This window comes from Rhinatrema bivittatum, chromosome 13 (assembly GCF_901001135.1).
Source record: "Rhinatrema bivittatum chromosome 13, aRhiBiv1.1, whole genome shotgun sequence".
Taxonomy (NCBI): Eukaryota; Metazoa; Chordata; class Amphibia; order Gymnophiona; family Rhinatrematidae; genus Rhinatrema; species Rhinatrema bivittatum.
Window position 1 is genome coordinate 82,150,459 of NC_042627.1, and position 23,338 is coordinate 82,173,796.

General features: G+C 48.5%; 2 protein-coding genes across 3 annotated transcripts in view; one reads left to right on the forward strand and one right to left on the reverse strand.

Moving 5' to 3' along the window:
- ADAMTS7 (ADAM metallopeptidase with thrombospondin type 1 motif 7) overlaps positions 1-3,808 on the forward strand; it is a 140,495-nt gene extending 136,687 nt beyond the window's left edge. The window contains 1 exon segment of the mRNA XM_029574774.1: positions 1,738-3,808. Within this exon segment, the coding sequence (XP_029430634.1) occupies positions 1,738-1,901 (164 nt within the window). The 3' untranslated portion in view covers positions 1,902-3,808.
- A 14,283-nt stretch (positions 3,809-18,091) lies between these two features.
- Positions 18,092-23,282, reverse strand: LOC115074853 (cytosolic iron-sulfur assembly component 2A-like). Of its 2 annotated transcripts, XM_029574778.1 has the most exons (6): positions 23,104-23,282; positions 22,249-22,317; positions 20,701-20,865; positions 20,060-20,109; positions 19,614-19,659; positions 18,092-18,634 (listed from the first exon to the last, which is right to left on the reverse strand). In XM_029574778.1, the coding sequence occupies exons 1-6, from the start codon at positions 23,228-23,230 to the stop codon at positions 18,534-18,536; spliced, it is 558 nt and encodes a 185-aa protein (XP_029430638.1). In that variant the 5' UTR covers positions 23,231-23,282; the 3' UTR covers positions 18,092-18,533. The 2 variants fall into 2 exon arrangements, with proteins under 2 accessions (XP_029430638.1, XP_029430639.1); XM_029574779.1 differs by lacking the exon at positions 22,249-22,317 and having other exon boundaries at positions 23,104-23,276.
- Positions 23,283-23,338: the final 56 nt, after the last annotated feature.

Here is a 23,338-nt window from a genome sequence, read left to right on the forward strand (position 1 = left end):
GAGTTCTTAGGTCTTCAGGTAGAATGTTCCAAAGATTGGGGGAGGCGATGGAGAAGGCTCTCTCTCTTGTTGTTGTTAGATGAGCATCTTTGATAGTGGGGATTAATAAGTAGTTTGAATTATTGGATCGTAGGTTTCTTGAGGAGTTTTGAAGAGTTATGTTAAGGGTGTTAAGTCCTTGATGATCATTGTTAAGGACTTTATGGATGATAGTCATGGATTTGTAGGCGATTCGTGCAGTAATCGGGAGCCAGTGAAGAGAGGACAAGATTTCTTATGTTCTAATGACTCTTTCCAATCTGCTCACCCACAACTGGAAGTATTCTGTCTTCTTCAACAGAAGGCGATAGTTTGTCCTACTACAGCAATGTGATAAGGGTTTCTGTTCCTGCTGTCCCCAAGATGTCAGCAGATTGGAGGCCCATCCTGGATTTAGAGACAGGTTCAGATGAATTCCCTGCAGATGATTCTGATTGGATGTGCACTGTGGATCTAAAACATTTTTATGCACACATTCCCATTCCCCCTGCCTATCGGAAGTTCCTCAGGTGTGCACTACCAGTTCAAAGTGCTTACATTCAGCATCTCCAAGCTGAGCATTCCTACCAGTTAAGTAGTTTACATTTTCACAGCCCCTGCAAGCCGACCACCATTATGAGATTAGTATCTCAGAGTTGCTGAGATTAATTATGTTTGCACCCATTGAAGGATGAAATGGACGCTAATTAAAGGGAATCCGTATTCTCCGTTCATCAATGAAGGTTCATTTGAGATAGGTTTTTCTGCATTTCAACATAAAATTGTTACTACACCCCTTGAAGAAGCCAAAATGGCCTCTTGTAGGAGTTGCTGCTACTGTCTTAAATGTGTCTAATCTTTGTGTTCTTTACTTTTGGAGGTTTGCTTTTTATGCTGGAATCTTGAGTTTCAACATTTTGGTGATAAGGGTGCTCACTTTAATGATGAGGATTATCAGTAGACTTTTTCACTAGGAGTGATGATTAAACGTTTTGGTGATAAGGCTGCTCACTTTAATGATGAGGATTATCAGTAGACTTTTTCACTAGGAGTGATGATTAAACATTTTGTGTGATAAGGGTGCTCACTTTAATGATGAGGATTATCAGTAGACTTTTTCACTAGGAGTGATGATTAAACGTTTTGGTGATAAGGCTGCTCACTTTAATGATGAGGATTATCAGTAGACTTTTTCACTAGGAGTGATGATTAAACGTTTTGGTGATAAGGCTGCTCACTTTAATGATGAGGATTATCAGTAGACTTTTTCACTAGGAGTGATGATTAAACGTTTTGGTGATAAGGCTGCTCACTTTAATGATGAGGATTATCAGTAGACTTTTTCACTAGGAGTGATGATTAAACGTTTTGGTGATAAGGCTGCTCACTTTAATGATGAGGATTATCAGTAGACTTTTTCACTAGGAGTGATGATTAAACATTTTGTGTGATTAGCCTTAAGTTATTCTTGTTTTATGCTTTTGAAGTCATCAGTTTTTCACCTTTTTTAAATCTATTTCCTTTGTAATTTGTTATATATTATTTGAATTGTTTTGATCATTTTAATTTAATATGTACATTTTAAAGGCATAGCTTTTTTCTTTTCTTCACTCTGGGTATTGTGTTGGAGAATTTCTCCACTGCTTCTCTCTGAGAGATGCTGTCCCTGCTTTGCAGAAATGTCACATTAATCCCTTGTGTATCTTCCTCTCTGTTTAGGCTTCAGCTGTGACCGGGATCGTCTGACGTTCAGTTTCTGCCAGATGCTGAGGCTCCTGGGACGGTGCCTTCTCCCAACGGTCAAGGTGCAATGCTGCCGCACGTGCCGTGTCTACAGCCACAGCAGCCAAGAGCGGGGCAACGAGCGCGCTTCCAGGAGGTGAGGCTTATGGACTAGGAAGGGGACGCCCTTCCTCTGGGCTTTTGCTGGTGCTGTTTCGGATACTGAGGCCTCAGGGAATACAGGAACAATTACAAGCAGACATTTGTTTTGCATCTCTCTCTCTCCTGCTCTTTGAGTTCCTCTGCGTCTCCTCGGGACTGATGACATCACAGTCGGGGCTTGTGACATCACAGAACGCCGTTGCGCAGCTGCCAGGAACAGGAGCAGAAGCATCCTGAGATGTGACTCCTGTTACTGGCGTGGAGGCAGCTTTCAACGCTGGTCGTGCTGCCTTCTGAAGGAAGGGGAAAAGATGCTCCACATTCCTCACTCGCCCATAATAGAAAGGCAAGAATTTTACTAATAATCAGCAGGGAGAGGGAATCTACCACAGATTAGGTCTGGCTAGAACCCCGTAGAAGTTTATACAAAGCCAAGGAAACCTCCAAACTGCTACTTAAATGAAAGAAGAGTCTCCCTGACAGTGTCAGAGCAGCTCTGACAGAGGGAGAAATGTACATCTCAGCAGGCAGGGGCCATCCTACACTTCCTGTATGTAGTGATATTTCAGAGAATAAACTGTACTCTGATATTGTAGCAAACAGCCTGGCATTGCCTTGTCGCCGTCCTTCCTTCCCTCCCTCGCACGCTGCCTGCCCTGTGGCCCAGCTCTGCTTCCTCTTCCTCGGCTGGACAGGCTGAGCCAGTTATGCTTTTGCTGCACTGCATGCAGTTGTAGTTTTCATTTCCCTGTGGCTCAGGCTGCTCTTCAATTTCCTACGGCAGGGCTGGCTCTGGCTTCATCCTTCACCTGTTATCCCCGGTTCCTGCATCTGAACACGTACAGAAAGCTCGCTTGCTGTTCCCTGGTGTGAGTTATGAGGGGCTCAGTGCAGTCCTTACCTGCACCAGTGCCCTCCAGACCTTAATGTAGCATGAATGCTCTGTCCTTAGCTGACCGAGGAGGGCATTCCTGAAGATGCGCCTAAGCTTTCCAGCTGCCGAGCAGCCATGTCACAAGATGGCCCCTCTCGGTCCTACGCCAGCCCCAGCCTTCCATCTGATTACATTCAGTGACGCTCTGCAGTGCCTGCAGCTGGCTCAGGGCTGCTTTTCTTACTACTTCAACGGAGGGATATACACTTAGGGGGGACTTTTCAGAACGTTATGTGTGTGAAAAGTAGCATGTATGCACATAAGTAGCCTCTGCTCACGAATTCTGTATTATCTGAAAGTAAAAAGGGCGTTCGTGTCTTCACTTTCACACACATAATAAAGGGGCTGGCTCGGGAGTTCTGGGGCAGGGCCCACTTTTGCGTGCAGAAGTTGCAATTTTAAAAAGATTTGCCCACTAACTTGCGTACTTTTACTCCTGCTCATTATCTGGCGTAAGTGATTTTAATCGGGTTTATTCTGTAGAACTGACTGGGTGAGAGTTCAGGAAGGTCTCAAGGACCTGGAGAAGGACTGATTAACTAGTGGACTAATTAGGAATTCCTATCAGCTCAGGATCTGGTAACTTAAACTGTCAATTGCTTGTAATATTGATTTTCATATTCTACCTATTAATCCATACAGGCTTACACTAATGCTTTTAGTGTTTATTTCAAATACCTATAAAAAAAATCATCATTGGTAGAAGGGAAAAAAGGAGGCCTGTGAATAAAATGAGAGGCTTGGGAGTGAGTGCCAAGGTGGTGGTGTGGATTACAAACGGGCTGACTGACAGAAGACAGCGTGTGATGGTAAATCGAACCTCTCTGATGAAAGAGCGGGGTTAAGTGGAGCGCCACAGGGATCAGTGTTGGGACCAGTTCTGTTCAGTATCTTTGAGTGACATTTCGGAAGGGATAGAAGGTAAAGTTTGTCTGTTTGCGGATGACACTAAGATCTGTAACAGAGTGGACACGCCGGAAGGAGTACAGGGAATGAGATGGGATTTAAGGAAGCTTGAACAATGGTCGAAGATATGGCAGCTGGGATTCAATGCCAAGAAGTGCAGAGTCCTGCATCTGGGGTGCGGTAATCCAAGCTGTATGTGATGGGGGGTGAAGGGCTGTTGTGCACGGAGCAGGAGAGAGACCTTTAGGGTAAGAGTGACTGTCTAGTGATCTGAAGATGGCAAAGCAATGTGACAAGGCGATGGCTAAAGCCAGAAGAAAGCTGGGCTGCATAGAGAGGGGAATATCGAGTAAGAAAAAGGAGGTGATAATGCCTTGTACAGGTCCTTGGTGAGGCCTCACCTGGAGTATTGTGTTCAGTTCTGGAGCCCGTATCTCAAAAAGAATAGAGACAGAATGGAGGCAATCCAGAGAAGGGCGACCAAAATGGTGGGAGGTCTCTATCAAATGACTTATGAGGAGAGGTTGAAGAACCTAAAGATGTACACCCTGGAGGAGAGGAGGAGCAGGAGAGATATGAAACAGACCTTCAGATATCTGAGAGGTTTTAATGATGCACAATCAACAATAAACCTTTTCCATGGGAAAGAAATCAGTACAACTAGGGGTCATGAAATGAAACTCCAGAATGGAAGACTCAGAACCAATGTCTGGAAATATTTCTTCACGGAGAGGGTGGTGGATGCCTGGAATGTCCTTCCAGAGGAGGTGCTGAAGGCAAAAACAGTGAAAGATTTCCAAGGGGCATGGGATAAACACTGTGGGGATCCCTAAGGGCAGAGGATGGAAATGAGGAAAAGAGTGCACCCTTAACCAATAAGCCTTCATATTTTTGATGCAACGCCATTATTGATCTCTGCTTCAACAGAAGGGAGAAAAGAGGAAAAGGGGAATTAGATTCACTCAGCAAGCAACAAGGATATTGAATTTGGTGGACTGGGAAAACAAACACAGGGCTAACTTGCTGAAACTCTTGATGGAAACCTAACATTGCTCTCTGCTTCTATGGAAGATGGTAATGGGGAATTGGACTCAAACAGCAAGCAACAAGGACCCTGATGTTGACGGCCTGGGAAACTGATTCGTATGGGGATGATTTGCACGGCGCAGCAGACACTGCCATGGGAAGCTTGCCGGGCAGACTGGATCGACCATTGGCCCTATTCTGCCGTTATTTCTGTGTTTCATTTACATGGGCACATTTTAAAATTGGCTAACTTACGCCTGTATATTGGGATTTACGCAAGTCCTGCTTTACTTTCTCACGTAAAATATTCACGCGTTTAATTTTGAAACAGGTAGGAAAAGTACTCGCGCTTGATGCATTGATAGGGGGGGGTTTCAGTGCATTGCAAGCATTAAACCACTGCAAACCCCCTGCACAATTCTGATGCAGCTGGAGACAAATCTGCCCCTACAGCCTACGCCAGCACCTTTGGGGCCAAAGAAAATGTGCTCTGCTACCAGCTGGGAAGCTGTGCTCCTCCTTTCACCTGCACTCCCCCTCCCCCACTGCTCTTCAGTGCCGTCTGAGAAACCGTTTGAATCCCACGGGTTTTGTAGGAATCCAAGGTGCACCAGGGGGTTCAGATTCTCAAACCGTGGAGGGAACTGTGCTCGCAGGGGAAGAGCAGCACCTGGGAGACTGAGTGTGGGAGTTCGTGAGGAGAGCAGCACCTGGGAGACTGAGCGTGGGAGTTCGTGAGGAGAGCAGCACCTGGGAGACTGAGTGTGGGAGTTCGTGAGGAGAGCAGCACCTGGGAGACTGAGCGTGGGAGTTCGTGAGGAGAGCAGCACCTGGGAGACTGAGTGTGGGAGTTCGTGAGGAGAGCAGCAGCTGGGTCACGGGGAGACTGGGAGTGGAGTAAGGCACGGGGAGAGCAGAACTTGGGATATTGAGGGGACGAGTAGGGATTGATAAATGGGGAGCCGGGGGAGAGGAAAGGTGCTTTGGAGGGAGCATTAACTGTGTGGCAAGTTCCTTCCTACCATCGGCAGGCGTTCTGCAATCACAAGGAAAAACCGATCAATGTAATCTTCACAGGTGGAATGTGAGGGCCCTGTGCCGTGTATGGAAATCCCTTTCTCAGAGTTAATTCATAAATGCAGAGGAGAAAGTCCTGGTGCAGAGTCGCTGCTGAGAATGCAGCTGGGGAAACTTTAAGCACAGGATGCCAGCTCAGCCTCCCACATGTCCCCAAAATGCCTTCAGCCAAAACAGAAGTTACAGCCTCCTCTGTGTGGCGCTAGCGCCCTCTGCTGTCTCAGCATGACACGGAGCCTCTCCTCTTTCTCCCGTGGATTAGACATTAGAAATCTACTGCTCAATTCTCTGACCTGGTAATTTCTGCCTGCGCCTTTGGGCTTCCAGCTCACTCAGAACCAAGTTTGGGCTACGATGCCATGAGCCTTCACAAGGACCATGAATCCTCTCCTTTCTCCCATCTAGCCCAGAACTATCGTGGGGATAAATGGGGCCCTGGACAGCTTTTTTTTTTTGGGGGGGGGGGGGGGAGAGGGGAGTTCACCTATCGGATGATTCTATTATGAGGCAGGGTGAGGCGGCTGCTTCAGGTGGCAAAAAATGCCTCTCTGAGAACATGACTGTGGCGTCTGCCTCCCCTGCCTGCCTCTGCCGCGGCTGCTGACCTAGGCGGTGGCGACATTAAGGAGAGTTGCTGACGCATGCCAGTGGCAGCTGAAGAGAGGAGAAACGCCAATGCTGCTGGAGGCCAGGCTGGCAGCGGCTGAAAGGAGGAGAAAACACCAACGCTGCTGGAGGCCAGGCTGGCAGCGGCTGAAAGGAGGAGAAAAGCCAACAGGCCAGGCCAGTGGCAGCTGAAGAGAGGAGAAACGCCAACGCTGCTGGAGGCCAGGCTGGCAGTGGCTGAAAGGAGGAGAAAAGCCAACAGGCCAGGCCGGTGGCAGCTGAAAGGAGGAGGAACGCTGACGCCGGAGGCCAGGCCGATGGCAGCTGAAGAGAGGAGAAACGCCAACGCTGCTGGAGGCCAGGCTGGCGGCAGCTGAAAGGAGGAGGAACGCCAACGCAGCTGCCGGAGGCCAGAGGAGGAGCTGGTGATTCTTGGGGCTCCTGACTTGCCAAATTTCTAGCTCCAGGGCATCACAGGTGTGTGCATCTGTATACATTGCCTGTGTGTGTGTGTGTCCCCCCGTAATAGTTATGTCTATTTACAGAGAAGTGACTGCTAGAAATCATGTTCAAGGGATTGCAATCATCGTCTGAAGCCTCTACGTGACTGCATTCTCACAGGTCAAGTCGTGCACTCCAGCAGAGGAGCATAAAATTCAAACACAGAAGTCTTGCAGGTTCTTACAAAAGAACCAGCTGGCCCAAGTGTTTAAGTGAGCAGGTCCTGCTCCAGCCTGAACCTAACAAAGCTGATGCAGGACGTTGGTGTGTAGGGAACCTCATTCTGTGGCCCTGGTCAGTGGGCATTTCTCCTAGCTTTGCTTTTCCGAGGTAGAAACCTCAGGGACGGTCTTGTAGCTTCATGTTTACAGAACCTGAAATAACTTTTGGGCATGTGGCTATCAAGGTGGGGACCCTGTGTTTGCAATCATTGGTTAGAAATAGTGACCTTTACTCTCCCGGCTCCCTCTAGTTCATGTTCTGAAAACATTTGTGGATCGCAAGATCGTGGTTATGTCAAAGCAGCAGAAATCTTTAAGTAATCCTTCTGCGCTGATGGCAGAAAACCAACAAGATTTCTCTATCAGAACGTGAAGTAAAGAGAGGGATGTGGATGTCAGAGTTAAGACAGAAATATCTTTAGGCCTTTACCCCAGCCTTCTAAGCTCTCTTGAGATGATTCACAAGGCAGTGCTTTCTACTGCATCCTGTTTATAAGGCTCCAGGAATCCACCTTTCGCCCGTTCACAGTCAGCGATAACTTGAAGGCCAGGGAGCAGCTGGGCTGGCAGAGGCTCCTTGAGAAACTTGTCATTGGAGCATGATATAGAGAGGGAGAGCTTAACCTTATTACTACTCTGCTGTGGGGCAGATTATATTAAATACTTGATACAAATGCATCTCAGCTCAACTCCATAGAGGAATACAAATGTGTGGGTCATATCTGCCATAGCAATAGAATAAAAGGATTCATTTTGCACAAGTTTTCTCCCATTTTTGTTCCTTATAATAAATTCCCTGGAAAAAATAATATAACTAAAAATGAAGGTCCCTAATTCTGGCCTGCATTATCCATACTCCTGTGCATAGTTTCATATTCCCAATTCCCCAGCTTTATGCCACCCCTGTAAAAGGCTTGGACTGCTGCTAGCATCTGGCAAGAAGCATTCAGCCAGCCGGGTGCAACTGCAGTATAAAAGAGCCGAGTGGACCTCACTTTTCATTTCTTTTATCTTAGCAAGATCCTCAGACTAGCAAAAGAGAGCGCAATCCCGGCCGCTTCCCTCCTGTGCTTCACAGGGCTCAGACTGGGACTGTTTAGAGTGGTCTCATGTGTGCATCTCCTTCCTCTCCTCTACCTGCCCGGCCTCCTCGAGCTGGAGTTCCCCCAAACTATCACTCCCCAAGTAGCAGAGCTGCACAGATTCATAAAATGCCCCTCGACGATCCGGTCAAACCTCTGTTAACTCCTTTACCCTTAAACCTGCACAGGCAGGTGTTGCTCCTTTTACCATATGGAAATACAGGTTTGCTGCCACAAAACAAATGGCTTTTTTGATATAAGGGCAGTAAGAACATAGGAGTCCCGGTTTCTCAACCCATATCCTAGATTTACCCAACATGTTTTTACTTTTCTTCTGGTCCCGCACCCGTTATGTTGACAAGAAGCAATTATAATCACGTTTCTTTCAGCGATTTTCATTGTGTTCCTTAAACTGTTTGATACTATGACTATTTTTCAACAGTTTACTTTCTAAATCTTTCAAAATTCTATAAATAAAATAAGACAAGTGGCTTTCATCATAGCAAACAGACAAATGGAGAATAAAATCCAATACTGAGGTCTTGTCTAGCGTCATCTCCGATAACGGGGACCTGCCCTCCAGCACAAATCTCCTCGGGCCCTACGCCAAACCCCACCATGATTGTTCTGTTAGGAAACCATTAAAAACCTATTCATTTTATGAAGCTTTTTAATTTTTCATGTTTTACCAGTTTTTAGATGATGTATTTGTAGTGAATGTGCGGTGTTTGTCAATGTGTTATTTTATTGTTTGTGTCTATATGTAATCCGCCAAAAACGGAGGTTTGGTGGAATATAAATCTTGAAATAAAATAAATATCACAGCGCCTCTGTATCATAAAGCTCCACTGGGCGACTTCACCTTGAGTATTGTGGGCAGTTTTGATGGCCGCATCTGAAAAAAAGACCGAGCAGAAGGGTGACCAAAATGGTAAAGGGAATGGCAGTCTGACGAGAGATTGCATAGAGTAGGGCTCTTCAGCTTGCAAAAGAGACAACAGAGGTCTATAACAGCATGAGTGGAGGGGACCATGGAAATAGGGAACAGTAAGTTACCCTGTCACACAGGACTTGGAAACACTCCATGAAACTAGTAGCAGATTTAAAACAAAATTTAAGAAAGTAGTTTTTTCAGTCCACATACAATTAAAGCTGTGGCATGGTGTTGGAGGAGGATGTGGTCATCAATAGTATAGCTGAGTTTTAAAAAGGTTGTGGAGTACAGACTCAGTCAGGCAGACTTGGAATGAGTAATAAGAAATGTATCTCCCCAGTAACATTTGACAGGTCCGGGTTGTTGACCTGGACTGGCCACGGCTAGGGGACAGGATGCTGGACTCCACTGACTATTGGTCTGATCCAGCATGATCATGGGTCACCAATATAAGTCCCTGTTAAAAATGTATAATCTTTATTCAAAATCTCAAATTCTTAAATTAATCTCAATTTTTTATTTTACTATTTTTAATTAAATTATTTTGTGTGTTTTTTTTATAATAAAGAGACAAGGCCTCAGAACTGGTATCTTAGGTCTGGACCTAAAATTGTTAAACCAGTAAGTTCAATCACCGGCCCATTTTTGTAAGTCTCTTATTCTACTTTAAAATAAAATGCCAATGTTGCAAATTGTTTTAAATTCTCAAAACTACTGTGAAATCAATCTTTACATTTTTAAATTCTCAAAACTGCTGTAAAATCAATTTTCTTTATTGGAATTATGTTTTTATAATGGGGATGATGTAAATAATCCCTTCTGTATATCTTTACCAATGATAACAAGAATATTTCACTTGATGCAAAAACATCTGTCCATATTGGTAACTTATAATCCCAATTTGTAAGCCCAAAATCTTATAGTGTGTACAGCTGTGTAGTGGTTTCAGAATCTGACTGACTGAAACTTGCCCGATATTGTAGGGGAGCCGTTCTTAAACTTGCTTTGATGTGGTTTCTTTTTTCAGTGATCAGCTTGCTACACAATTAAATTGGAGTCAGCAAGAAATGGCTACAAAGTATCAAGGAGGCATGTTACAAAATCTCAAAACTTATTGCTGATGTCTAGCCAAAGCAATGCACGCCTCTCTTGAATGGCTGTTGTATCTGCTGATTTAATACAGCGAAAGGCACTTATCTGAAACTTGAAGCGTCATTCTGGTTTTCTTAGCTTAACAAGTCAGTGCCGTGCTCCACCGCCAACGTTAACGTTTCGCTAACGCTCCTAATTGAGACTTGGACGAAACATCCGCTGGCCAGTTCCGCAACCAAAGAAGTCTCCTGGCCAAGACTGCCAACGTCATTGTCCTATAGGACGTCCTAATGAGGTCATACAGTGCATGCGCACCATAGGCGGTCACAGCTTCCAGCCACTCCACCTGCTTTGTCTCCTGAGAGGACATGGATTTGTCAGCCTGCAACTGCTGCACCCAACGCAATGCAGCTCGAAGCATAAAACTGCTGCACACCACAGCTTGGATGTAGAGTGCAGACACCTCAAAAATATATCATTTTTTGTTTTTAAGATGGACCTTGAGCTTCCTATCCTGAAATCTTTTGAAGCTGCAGAACTGGCCACCGGGATAGTGTCTTCTTAGTAACCACAGAGATGGAAGCATTCCTCTTCGGGATTGTAGGAGCTCCAGTGTCCTCAGGCAACGGATACAATTTGTCCACTTCTCTGCCCACTTTAAGCCAGTATCTGGAGTATCTCATTCCCTGACCACCAACCTTTTAACCGACTTGTGGAATGAAAAATCCTTCGCTGGACCCCATAAGCCATCCATGACTGGGTCCACCCCCTCCTAATAAGACTCCTCCTGCGGAACCTCATCCTATCCCCACCAAGGAAGGATCCATCACTGGGGACTATGCACCTTGCTCTGAATCATCAGAGGAGACATCTTTGGCCGCTCTCTCTGTGGACAGGGCTCGCTGAACCCTGGTAGACATAGAAGTTCCTAAGAGCTTGGATTTCCTCTTGGGCCGCAGACCTTCTGATGCTCCTTGTTTGTAAATGTGCCGCCCCATGCAGCACGACGGCGAAACCTGACGAAAAAGAGGATGAATCATCCAAGAAGTCATTGTCCTCCACTGACTGCCTCCCCCGGGCCTCAGATCCGCTGGCAAAAGTGGAGGGGTGGGGGGGGGAGATCCCCTCCCCCTGCAGCAGTGTCTGTAGCAGCCACGAAGGACTTCAAAATGACCACCATTTCCACGTTCATCGGGAACAGATTGGCCTCTTCCCCCAACAAAGCCAAAGACCTCCCAGGCCCTCGCTGCTGAGTCGCTGCCTCCGCGGTCACTCCTGATGTACCCTCTCACAAAGAGAGGCACTGGGACACAGCCAAAGACCTCCCAGGCCCTCGCTGCCTCTGCGGTCACTCCCGTTGTGACCTCTCACAAAGAGAGGCACTGGGACGCAGCCAAAGACCTCCCAGGCCCTCGCTGCCTCCGCGGTCACTCCCGATGTGACCTCTCACAAGAGAGGCACTGGGACGCAGCCAAAGACCTCCCAGGCCCTCGCTGCCTCCGCGGTCACTCCCGATGTGACCTATCACAAAGAGAGGCACTGGGACGCAGCCAAAGACCTCCCAGGCCCTCGCTGCCTCCGCGGTCACTCCCGATGTGACCTCTCACAAAGAGAGGCACTGGGACGCAGCCAAAGACCCTCCCAGGCCCTCGCTGCCTCTGCGGTCACTCCCGATGTGACCTCTCACAAAGAGAGGCACTGGGACGCAGCCAAAGACCTCCCAGGCCCTCGCTGCCTCTGCGGTCACTCCCGATGTGACCTCTCACAAAGAGAGGCACTGGGACGCAGCCAAAGACCTCCCAGGCCCTCGCTGCCTCCGCGGTCACTCCCGATGTGACCTATCACAAAGAGAGGCACTGGGACGCAGCCAAAGACCTCCCAGGCCCTCGCTGCCTCCGCGGTCACTCCCGATGTGACCTCTCACAAAGAGAGGCACTGGGACGCAGCCAAAGACCTCCCAGGCCCTCGCTGCCTCCGCGGTCACTCCCGATGTGACCTCTCACAAAGAGAGGCACTGGGACGCAGCCAAAGACCTCCCAGGCCCTCGCTGCCTCCGCGGTCACTCCCGATGTGACCTATCACAAAGAGAGGCACTGGGACGCAGCCAAAGACCTCCCAGGCCCTCGCTGCCTCAGCGGTCACTCCCGATGTGACCTCGCACAAAGAGAGGCACTGGGACGCAGCCAAAGACCTCCCAGGCCCTCGCTGCCTCCGCGGTCACTCCCGATGTGACCTCTCACAAAGAGAGGCACTGGGACGCAGCCAAAGACCTCCCAGGCCCTCGCTGCCTCCGCGGTCACTCCCGATGTGACCTCTCACAAAGAGAGGCACTGGGACGCAGCCAAAGACCTCCCAGGCCCTCGCTGCCTCAGCGGTCACTCCCGATGTGACCTCTCACAAAGAGAGGCACTGGGACGCAGCCAAAGACCTCCCAGGCCCTCGCTGCCTCTGCGGTCACTCCCGATGTGACCTCTCACAAAGAGAGGCACTGGGACGCAGCCAAAGACCTCCCAGGCCCTCGCTGCCTCTGCGGTCACTCCCGATGTGACCTCTCACAAAGAGAGGCACTGGGACGCAGCCAAAGACCTCCCAGGCCCTCGCTGCCTCTGCGGTCACTCCCGATGTGACCTCTCACAAAGAGAGGCACTGGGACGCAGCCAAAGACCTCCCAGGCCCTCGCTGCCTCCGCGGTCACTCCCGATGTGACCTCTCACAAAGAGAGGCACTGGGACGCAGCCAAAGACCTCCCAGGCCCTCGCTGCCTCTGCGGTCACTCCCGATGTGACCTCTCACAAAGAGAGGCACTGGGACGCAGCCAAAGACCTCCCAGGCCCTCGCTGCCTCCGCGGTCACTCCCGATGTGACCTCTCACAAAGAGAGGCACTGGGACGCAGCCAAAGACCTCCCAGGCCCTCGCTGCCTCCGCGGTCACTCCCGATGTGACCTCTCACAAAGAGAGGCACTGGGACGCAGCCAAAGACCTCCCAGGCCCTCGCTGCCTCCGCGGTCACTCCCGATGTGACCTCTCACAAAGAGAGGCACTGGGACGCAGCCAAAGACCTCCCAGGCCCTCGCTGCCTCCGCGGTCACTCCCGATGTGACCTCTCACAAAGAGAGGCACTGGGAGCAGCCAAAGACCTCCCAGGCCCTCGCTGCCTCCGCGGTCACTCCCGATGTGACCTCTCACAAAGAGAGGCACAGGGACGCAGCCAAAGACCTCCCAGGCCCTCGCTGCCTCTGCGGTCACTCCCGATGTGACCTCTCACAAAGAGAAGCACTGGGACGCAGCCAAAGACCTCCCAGGCCCTCGCTGCCTCCGCGGTCACTCCCGATGTGACCTCTCACAAAGAGAGGCACTGGGACGCAGCCAAAGACCTCCCAGGCCCTCGCTGCCTCCGCGGTCACTCCCGATGTGACCTCTCACAAAGAGAGGCACTGGGACACAGCCAAAGACCTCCCAGGCCCTCGCTGCCTCCGCGGTCACTCCCGATGTGACCTCTCACAAAGAGAGGCACTGGGACGCAGCCAAAGACCTCCCAGGCCCTCGCTGCCTCCGCGGTCACTCCCGATGTGACCTCTCACAAAGAGAGGCACTGGGACGCAGCCAAAGACCTCCCAGGCCCTCGCTGCCTCCGCGGTCACTCCCGATGTGACCTCTCACAAAGAGAGGCACTGGGACGCAGCCAAAGACCTCCCAGGCCCTCGCTGCCTCCGCGGTCACTCCCGATGTGACCTCTCACAAAGAGAAGCACTGGGACGCAGCCAAAGACCTCCCAGGCCCTCGCTGCCTCTGCGGTCACTCCCGATGTGACCTCTCACAAAGAGAATCACTGGGACGCAGCCAAAGACCTCCCAGGCCCGAGTTGCCTCGTCTGCTCCCAATGTGACCTCTCTCCCAGGAAGCACCAGGAACGCTGGCCGGCATGTGAAAGGTGCATGCACATTTCCTCATACACGGTGCATCGGCAACCACGCGACATGCGGAACATGCGGCACCGCCTGAAGCAGAAAAACACTAGCAGGAGCCGCTGCAACAAAGCACCTGCCAAAAGCAGCAGAGTGCAGTCGTCAACGACCAGGAAAGCAAAAACAACTGCTCCTGCGCCTTTTTTTTTTTTACTACCTTTCTTCTAAACTTTATGAAAAAAAAACAGAAAAATAAAATTATCATAAAAAAAAAAAGACCAGAAAATTAAAGAACTTCCCTGAGGTGAAGATTAGCAGCAGACTTTGCAAGTGCTCCTGAAGGCGAGGGAACTGGATGCACCAGCTGTCTGCTTCCTGGCGTGAAAAGACTGAGCACCCAGGGTCTCCAATCCCCCTGCTCGTCCACCTCAAACCAGGAGGGATGGCCCCGCATGGGAGGAAACTCCACTAATTTTCCCTTTTTTATATAGGTACAGAACTGCAGTTTTGCACCTCTTCCATCTGCTGGAGACAGAGAAATACTGAAGGACTGCAGGTGGCACATCAGGTTATGTGGCAGTGTCAGTGAAACTTTCTCTGTCTCCATCTGCTGGAAGGGAGGCAAAACCCAGGACACACTGGACTGATCTGGGTACATACAGATGGACCTGTCCTAGAAAGGTCACTGAAACCTGGGAATTCTGAGTGAGCTATCTGAGGAGAGTTACTGAAGCTTGGAGATATTACAGATGGACCTGTCCTAGAAAGGTCACTGAAACCTGGGAATTCTGAGTGAGCTATCTGAGGAGAGTTACTGAAGCTTGGAGATATTACAGATGGACCTGTCCTAGAAAGGTCACTGAAACCTGGGAATTCTGAGTGAGCTGAGGAGAGTTACCGAAGCTTGGAGATATTACAGATGGACCTGTCCTAGAAAGGTCACTGAAACCTGGGAATTCTGAGTGAGCTATCTGAGGAGAGTTACCGAAGCTTGGAGATATTACAGATGGACCTGTCCTAGAAAGGTCACTGAAACCTGGGAATTCTGAGTGAGCTATCTGAGGAGAGTTACTGAAGCTTGGAGATATTACAGATGGACCTGTCCTAGAAAGGTCACTGAAACCTGGGAATTCTGAGTGAGCTATCTGAAGAGAGTTACTGAAGCTTGGAGATATTACAGATGGACCTGTCCTAGAAAGGTCACTGAAACCTGGGAATTCTGAGTGAGCTGAGGAGAGTTACCGAAGCTTGGAGATATTACAGATGGACCTGTCCTAGAAAGGTCACTGAAACCTGAGAATTCTGAGTGAGCTATCTGAGGAGAGTTACTGAAGCTTGGAGATATTACAGATGGACCCGTCCTAGAAAGGTCACTGAAACCTGGGAATTCTGAGTGAGCTATCTGAGGAGAGTTACTGAAGCTTGGAGATATTACAAATGGACCTGTCCTAGAAAGGTCACTGAAACCTGGGAATTCTGAGTGAGCTGAGGAGAGTTACTGAAGCTTGGAGATATTACAGATGGACCTGTCCTAGAAAGGTCACTGAAACCTGGGAATTCTGAGTGAGCTATCTGAGGAGAGTTACTGAAGCTTGGAGATATTACAGATGGACCCGTCCTAGAAAGGTCACTGAAACCTGGGAATTCTGAGTGAGCTATCTGAGGAGAGTTACTGAAGCTTGGAGATATTACAGATGGACCCGTCCTAGAAAGGTCACTGAAACCTGGGAATTCTGAGTGAGCTATCTGAGGAGAGTTACTGAAGCTTGGAGATATTACAGTTGGACCCGTCCTAGAAAGGTCACTGAAACCTGGGAATTCTGAGTGTGCTATCTGAGGAGAGTTACTGAAGCTTGGAGATATTACAGATGGACCCGTCCTAGAAAGGTCACTGAAACCTGGGAATTCTGAGTGAGCTATCTGAGGAGAGTTACTGAAGCTTGGAGATATTACAGATGGACCTGTCCTAGAAAGGTCACTGAAACCTGGGAATTCTGAGTGAGCTATCTGAGGAGAGTTACTGAAGCTTGGAGATATTACAGATGGACCTGTCCTAGAAAGGTCACTGAAACCTGGGAATTCTGAGTGAGCTGAGGAGAGTTACTGAAGCTTGGAGATATTACAGATGGACCTGTCCTAGAAAGGTCACTGAAACCTGGGAATTCTGAGTGAGCTGAGGAGAGTTACTGAAGCTTGGAGATATTACAGATGGACCTGTCCTAGAAAGGTCACTGAAACCTGGGAATTCTGAGTGAGCTATCTGAGGAGAGTTACTGAAGCTTGGAGATATTACAGATGGACCTGTCCTAGAAAGGTCACTGAAACCTGGGAATTCTGAGTGAGCTATCTGAGGAGAGTTACTGAAGCTTGGAGATATTACAGATGGACCTGTCCTAGAAAGGTCACTGAAACCTGGGAATTCTGAGTGAGCTATCTGAGGAGAGTTACCGAAGCTTGGAGATATTACAGATGGACCCGTCCTAGAAAGGTCACTGAAACTTGGGAATTCTGAGTGAGCTATCTGAGGAGAGTTACCGAAGCTTGGAGATATTACAGACGGATCCATCCTAGAAAGGTCACTGAAACCTGGGAATTCTGAGTGAGCTATCTGAGGAGAGTTACCGAAGCTTGGAGATATTACAGACGGATCCGTCCTAGAAAGGTCACTGAAACCTGGGAATTCTGAGTGAGCTATCTGAGGAGAGTTACCGAAGCTTGGAGATATTACAGATGGACCCGTCCTAGAAAGGTCACTGAAACCTGGGAATTCTGAGTGAGCTATCTGAGGAGAGTTACCGAAGCTTGGAGATATTACACATGGGCTTGTCATAGGAAGATTCCTTGGGGGGGGGGGGGGGGGGTGCATGTATGTGTGAATTATAGACAGGTGATCATGGGAAGATTAAGGGCTGGAGGGTGGGAGTATAGTTGGACTGTCATAGGAAGGGGAGGGATTATGGATGAACTGTTCAGATAGATTATTGAGGCATGAAGTGGAGATTATGGATGAGGTATTATGGGAAGGTTTTGGATGAGTCTTCATGAAAAAGTTACTGAAGGTTGGATAAATTATTATGGGCAGGCTATTAGAGGAAGGTTGCTGATGGTTGTACATACAGCGTATGTGTGTGTTACAAACGAGCCATCACGGGAAGATTGAGGGTTGGTTGTTGCTCATAGAATTTGCATAACTAAATTATTTAGGGAATGTATCTGCCCCCAGCTCACAATAAAGATGAGCGATTACTGACAGTCTTTAACAGTGCACCTCAGAGCTTCACAACATCCAGTATTTTCAACAGTTTAACTGTGTCTGTTTGGAGCTGGTGATCCTTTGATCCTTCTGCTGGACACTGAGCATTAGCCTCTCATCACCCATGAAACCTAGCAGGTAGGAGACAGCTCCTCTTCTGGCTTAGCATTTGAGAGTTATAGTCACAAGAGTATTTAATGTTTCCCCCTAAAATTCTACAAGTATGATATAAGCCAACTTTCCTGCATTTTACAGTGCTGCAGGTGGCATAGTGGGTTTATGGTTAAGTGCTATTAGCTGCATGGCCTACTGTTCCCCCTTTGGGTTACTGTAAATGGTACCCGCTGCATGACCTATGGCAATATTTCTAAAATATAGATAAGATTTAAATATAAAAAAAAGTAAGTGTTCCCAGGAGAGCTGTGACCTTGCTGCATCTCACATCCAAAATCAAAGGATAAGGAAGTAGCACGCTTCTTGTCAGCACAGCTGTCGGGTCAAACTCATCTGGGTCACAACAGCAGCCAGGTAAAGACTGCCTGCTACAGCAGATTATGAGGCTATTTCACTCCTGTCAGGCCATGTATTTACTTGTCAGCCATTAAGTTATAACTCGATTTGGCAAAGCTGACCATGAAACATAAGACAGGATCACCATTTTCATACACAGGGAAGCCCTTTATTAGCGGCATAGAACAGGTGCTTCTGCAGGAGCACAAAATGCTTAGAAGCCCAATGCTTGTGGCATAGCACAGATCTCTCTCACCAATTTAAGCAGGAGGGGCAGGGTAGCAAGCGAGAAGGAAGGTCCACTGCCCAAAAGGAGACACACAGTTTCACAGATCTGATCTGGTCCTGGTAAAAAATCTGTGGAGTCCTCAGAGCTACTCCTAAAGCCTGCAGGAGCGCAGAGTCGCAAACCACACGACTGCTCACATCTGGTGCTCCCCAACATTGCAAAGGCAATGGATAGAACCTGCACAGCACAAAGGGGCTACATCAGAGGCCCTAGCACAACTGCAATCAGCCATAGCTGTTGGACTCTGTCTGAGAAGTAGTTCCAACACTGAAACATTGTCAGACTTCAGTTCCTCTAGTCATCAGGCTCAGTGACGCACTGTTCCACAATCTCCTTCAGGTTTGGATTCTCCATTGCAGCTGCTACACGCTCCTTGTCGTTAATTTGCTTGTTAACTGGAATTTAAGAAAAAGTTACAAAAGGAGGACAGATTAACACACCCAGTGGATGCTGAAGTCATCCTGCAAACCCCTGCAGCTGCCCAGGTGCGTTCAGCTGGCTGCTGGACCCCACTTCTTTACATCTAAGTTACTACATTAAGTGGATGTTCTGTCTCAGGCTGTAGTTTTATTAAGTTGATTTCTAAATGAAAAGGCAACAGTCTTAGCAACCTTTTGGGATCCTGCCAGGTACTTGTGACTGGTCTGACCCAGTATGTCAAGTCTTATGTTCTTACAATTGTACCTATAGTCAGGGCAGGGAGAGCACAAGGCACTGAACAGCTCTTGGGATGAGGGGCTGTGTCGGGGCCTGAAGTGCCCCTTTGACAAAATGTAAATCAAATAAATAGATAAAGGGACTAAGGTTTGATTCCTGGCTCAGCTCTTCTACGTCACAGTTCGCCAGGACTGAGGATGCTGTTGAGGCCGTGTTCAGGGAGGGAGGGTGACAGGCAGGTACAGTCACCATGCAATAGCAGCTTAGAGTGGTTGGATTTAAGGTTCCTGACCCCCAGCTGAGGGCTGCAGTTGCAAAGGAATCAATGCCACATTCCAGCCCTGGTTCTGATTGAGCTGGAAACCCAAACTAGCTTTGGGGTAAAGTTCAGTAACAGGATGGGGAATGAAAAACAGCAATCGAGGAACATTAAGTAATCTAAACCTGAGAACTACAAAATTTTGCAGTTCGAAGAATTTAGCTATTAAATTACTCACCGAACGCATGTCACCAGGTCACATTCTGGCACTCTGGGGGGAGATTTTTTGGGTACACCTCAGGTTACTACCCCCCAGCAAAATATTTACAATGTAGAGAAAAGACTGAGCCAGCTGAGCAGTCGGGATAGCACACAGAGGAAGGACATATACATCTATCTTCAGGTTTGTGACGAATAGTACTGCAGTCCCAGAAAGAGCGATGCTGGGTCACACTTACTGTCTTCCTCTGTAGAATGTGTTCCTTCAGAAATGTAGATCTCCAGCTGCAGAACACACAATAAAGGATGCAGGTGTCATTCTTATACACAAGAGGGCAGCACTGAGCTGAGGGTCTCAACCCAGGAAAAGCTTTTTCTATGCAGTGCCAGAGGTAACCTGAAGGAAGCAGCCCAGGAAAAGTTTACATATACAATGCTGAGGGCAGGGGTGACAGCCGTGCTGAAGCTAAACCAGTTGCTTTAATTAATCATTACTAAGACTAAAGTATTTGCATACATCTGCTGACATGAGAAGAGTGAGGTAATTTGTCCCCGATATGATTTATATCCTGTGTACCAGGATAATCATCCAGGGACTTGCTCTGTTAGTGTTTTTCTTGGGGTCTGCTACAAATCTGATCACTGTACACAGCAAATGCACAGGAAGAGCAGCTCACTTGCTTACCTTGTGCTTGAATGGCAAACATCTCTGCAGTTTAACTCGCAGACAGAGACCTGTTCAGAAGAGGAAAATAGCGTCACTTCTCCAGTCGTCTCATCGCCTGCTCTGCATCCTGATGACAGTGGGTAAAGTCTAATTCTCTAATCCCTTTGCCCTGAACAAAGCTGTAATGCATTAAGGATTTCATTGCTCTGGAGCTTTCACTCTGACTTTATCTACTCCAGCAGCTCAGAGCAAGAAGTGGAAAGGGAGCATTATAGAAGGAAAAAGAGGAGAAGGGGGAGAGGTGGCCCCAGGAGGTGCTCGGAGAGTCAACAGCAATATGTATAGCAAAAAAGCTGCCTCCTGATTTCTAGCACAACAGCAGGACAATGAGAGCCAAAGCAGAAGGTGATGCAAAAGGGAGCTGTATAACAGCTATTGTGCAGCTGTATTTATCCCTGAGGATGATGTTTGAGAAGGAGCCAGTAGGATCTGTAAATCTTCATGAAGGCGTGAAAGAAACGGGTCGTCTTGCACTGAGCACAGCTCTCAGGCCATTAGGCCAGCCCAACTGCATTCTCATTTCAAAAAGTGCTCAGCATAAGCAGTCCAAAGGAGGGAGGCAGCCGGCACTACAGGTTACACAGGCGCTCCAAGCTTACCTATGAGAGTGGCCAGAGAGCAGTGAGGCACTGTTGGTGTAAACCTGATTGTCACCAGATACTCCTCCTGTGAGATCTCCTGCACATCAACACAGCTCTCAGTCACTACATCCAGCTCCTCTAACGTGTTTGGCTTCTCCGGATCACGGATGGTTCGAATTATGTCTAAAACAAAAATAAAATCTCCAGTCAGCTTTTACAACAGCCAGAATGCTGCTCCTTAGGCTAACAGGGTTAATACACCGGGCTCTTGGTAAAAATATAGAAATGACGGCAGAAAAGGACCAAATGAAATGATCCACCCAGTCTGCCCAGCAAGCTTATGCCAGTATCTGTTGCACTGTGCAGGTTACCCCCATGCTTATCAGTTTCCCAGACTGTAAAAGTCAGGGCCCTTGGATTCTGTTTGAATCCAATTTCCCTTATCCCTTGCCGTGGAGGCAGAGAGCAATTATGGAGCTGCATCAAAGTATCAGGCTTACAGGCCGGTGGAGCGCACTGTTAGCCCAGGTTTGCACGCGTGTTTCTGACGCGTTAGCTTTACCCCTTATACAGTATGGGGTAATAGCGCATCGAAAACGCGTGTCCAACCCCCCTGAACCTAATAGCGCCCGCAACATGCAAATGCATATTGATGGCCCTAGTAGGTATTTCCGCGCGATACAGAAAGTAAAATGTGCAGCCAGGCCGCACGTTTTACTTTAAGAAATTAGCACCTACCCAAAGGTCAGCGTTAATTTCTGCCGGCGCCAGGGAAGTGTACAGAAAAGCAGAAAAAAACTGCTTTTCTGTACACCCTCCGACTTAATATCATAGTAATATTAAGTCGGAGGCCCCAAAAGTAAAAAAAAAAAAAAAAAAGTAAAAATTGGCCCGCGGGTTGGAAGACGGACGCTCAATTTTGCCGGCATCCGTTTTCCGAACCCGTGGCTGTCAGCGGGTTGAGAACCGACGCCGGCAAAATTGAGTGTCGGCTGTCAAACCCGCTGACAGCCGCCACTCTTGTCAAAAAGGAGGCGTTAGGGACGCGCTAGTGTCCCTAGCGCCTCCTTTTACCATGGGCCCTAATTTGCACAGGCCACCCTCCTGAATCGCACACCCAGGAGAGTGGCCTGGGCGCTCTCCCGCTCGTTTTTCTGTATCGGCCTGTATGTGATTAAGGGTAGTAAAAGCTGCATCAGCAAGTTACCCCGTGTTTATTTGTTCCCCAAACCCCTAAAGGTTGGGCCCTCTTTGGTTGATGTCTGAATCCAATTCCCCTTTTCTCACTGCCGTTGAAGCAGAGAGCAATGATGGCATTGCATTAGCAGCAATGCCATCCTTGAGCAAATAAACCCTAGCTCATGAGCAAATAAAAAACAACAAAATACTGGTAGCAACGTTGTGCCCTCTTGGGTCAGCAGAAGGGTAAACTGCAGTGGGAGGTCTGCATGTGAGAGAAGTAGTGAAAGTCCTAAAGCAATGCAGCATAAGAATCTCATATTAAGCAAGGGGAACTTTAATTAAGCTCATGAACTGCAAAAAGAAGAGACTTCAAACTTCCCTTACCCGTTTTCAGCAAAAATGAATGATTTTCCACTTTATCACACTTAAAAGTAGAGCTCTGAGCATCCGCATCTGCTAGGAGACGAAGACATACTGAGGATCTGAAGTCACTGCAGGGATATATCTAGGGTGACGTCAGCTTTGAAATCTGACTCTATCTCCCATCTGCTAGCAGAAGTGCACATAACCCACTGGTCCTGAGTCCACCTGGCTACAAGCTAGGAAAAGTGTTATTTGTGGAAACAAGCGGGACAAATGGCAGTTCAGATGTGAGCAAGATATGCCGGGGTAACTTTTAGCCTCAGACTTTAGGGATTTAATCTTCATGCGACAGTTAAATATTCTATTTATTTTATTTTATTTTTTTGTATACCGAAGTTCAACAACAGTCATCACATCGGTTCACATACACAGACTAGGCGCATCTTCTCTAGCACACCACGATGCCTCAGGTTTGGGAAACAGTGTGTGGGTTTCCAGGGAGGGAGGGAAGCTACATAGGACCTTTTGGGGAGGGAGAATTGTGCGAGGGCACCTGAGGAAGGAGGGGGGAGGAGAACTGTGCGAGGGCACCTGAGGAAGGAGGGGGAGGAGAACTGTGCTTGGGTCCCTGTGGGAGGGGGAAGAGCAGTGCAAGGGCCCCTGGGGGAGGTGTGGGGGGAGAACTGTATTAGGGTCCCGGGGGGGGGGGGGGTGGAGGGGAGAGCTGTGCAGAGTAGGGTATCTACGTCAGTGCCCGGGGGCCCCAGGAGGTGAGTGGGAGTGAAAGCTGCACAAGTCCCCGGAAGATGGAAGGTGAGCGCTACCACTTCCGGGGTTACAGCCAAGGTCAGTGCTCCGAACTGCGAAGACCGTTACCATAAACCTCTAGCGCCTTCTCTTCCATCCTCTTCTTCCTCTGCACATGGTCCCTGTCAGACAGCCTCACAAACCGCAGCAAGAGCCCGGCCACAGAGTGCGAAAACCAGCCGGACACCGCCTCCATGCCGCGGCGCCGCCATACTACCGTCACACTGCTTCCGGGCCTGCGTGCGACGTCGTAACGTCACCGACGGGCGCTGCGTGGAACGCCATCTTGGGTTTGGGCAAAAAT

Bases quoted from the DNA above. Each gene is read 5' to 3' on its own strand.
- LOC115074853 (XM_029574778.1), bottom strand. From the start codon at position 23,230: ATGGAGGCGGTGTCCGGCTGGTTTTCGCACTCTGTGGCCGGGCTCTTG. The intron at 19,660-20,059 runs GTAAGCAAGTGA...TGTGTTCTGCAG, and splicing joins GTTTGCCATTCAAGCACAAG to CTGGAGATCTACATTTCTGA. The intron at 18,635-19,613 runs GTAAGTGTGACC...CTTAAATTCCAG, and splicing joins ACATTCTACAGAGGAAGACA to TTAACAAGCAAATTAACGAC.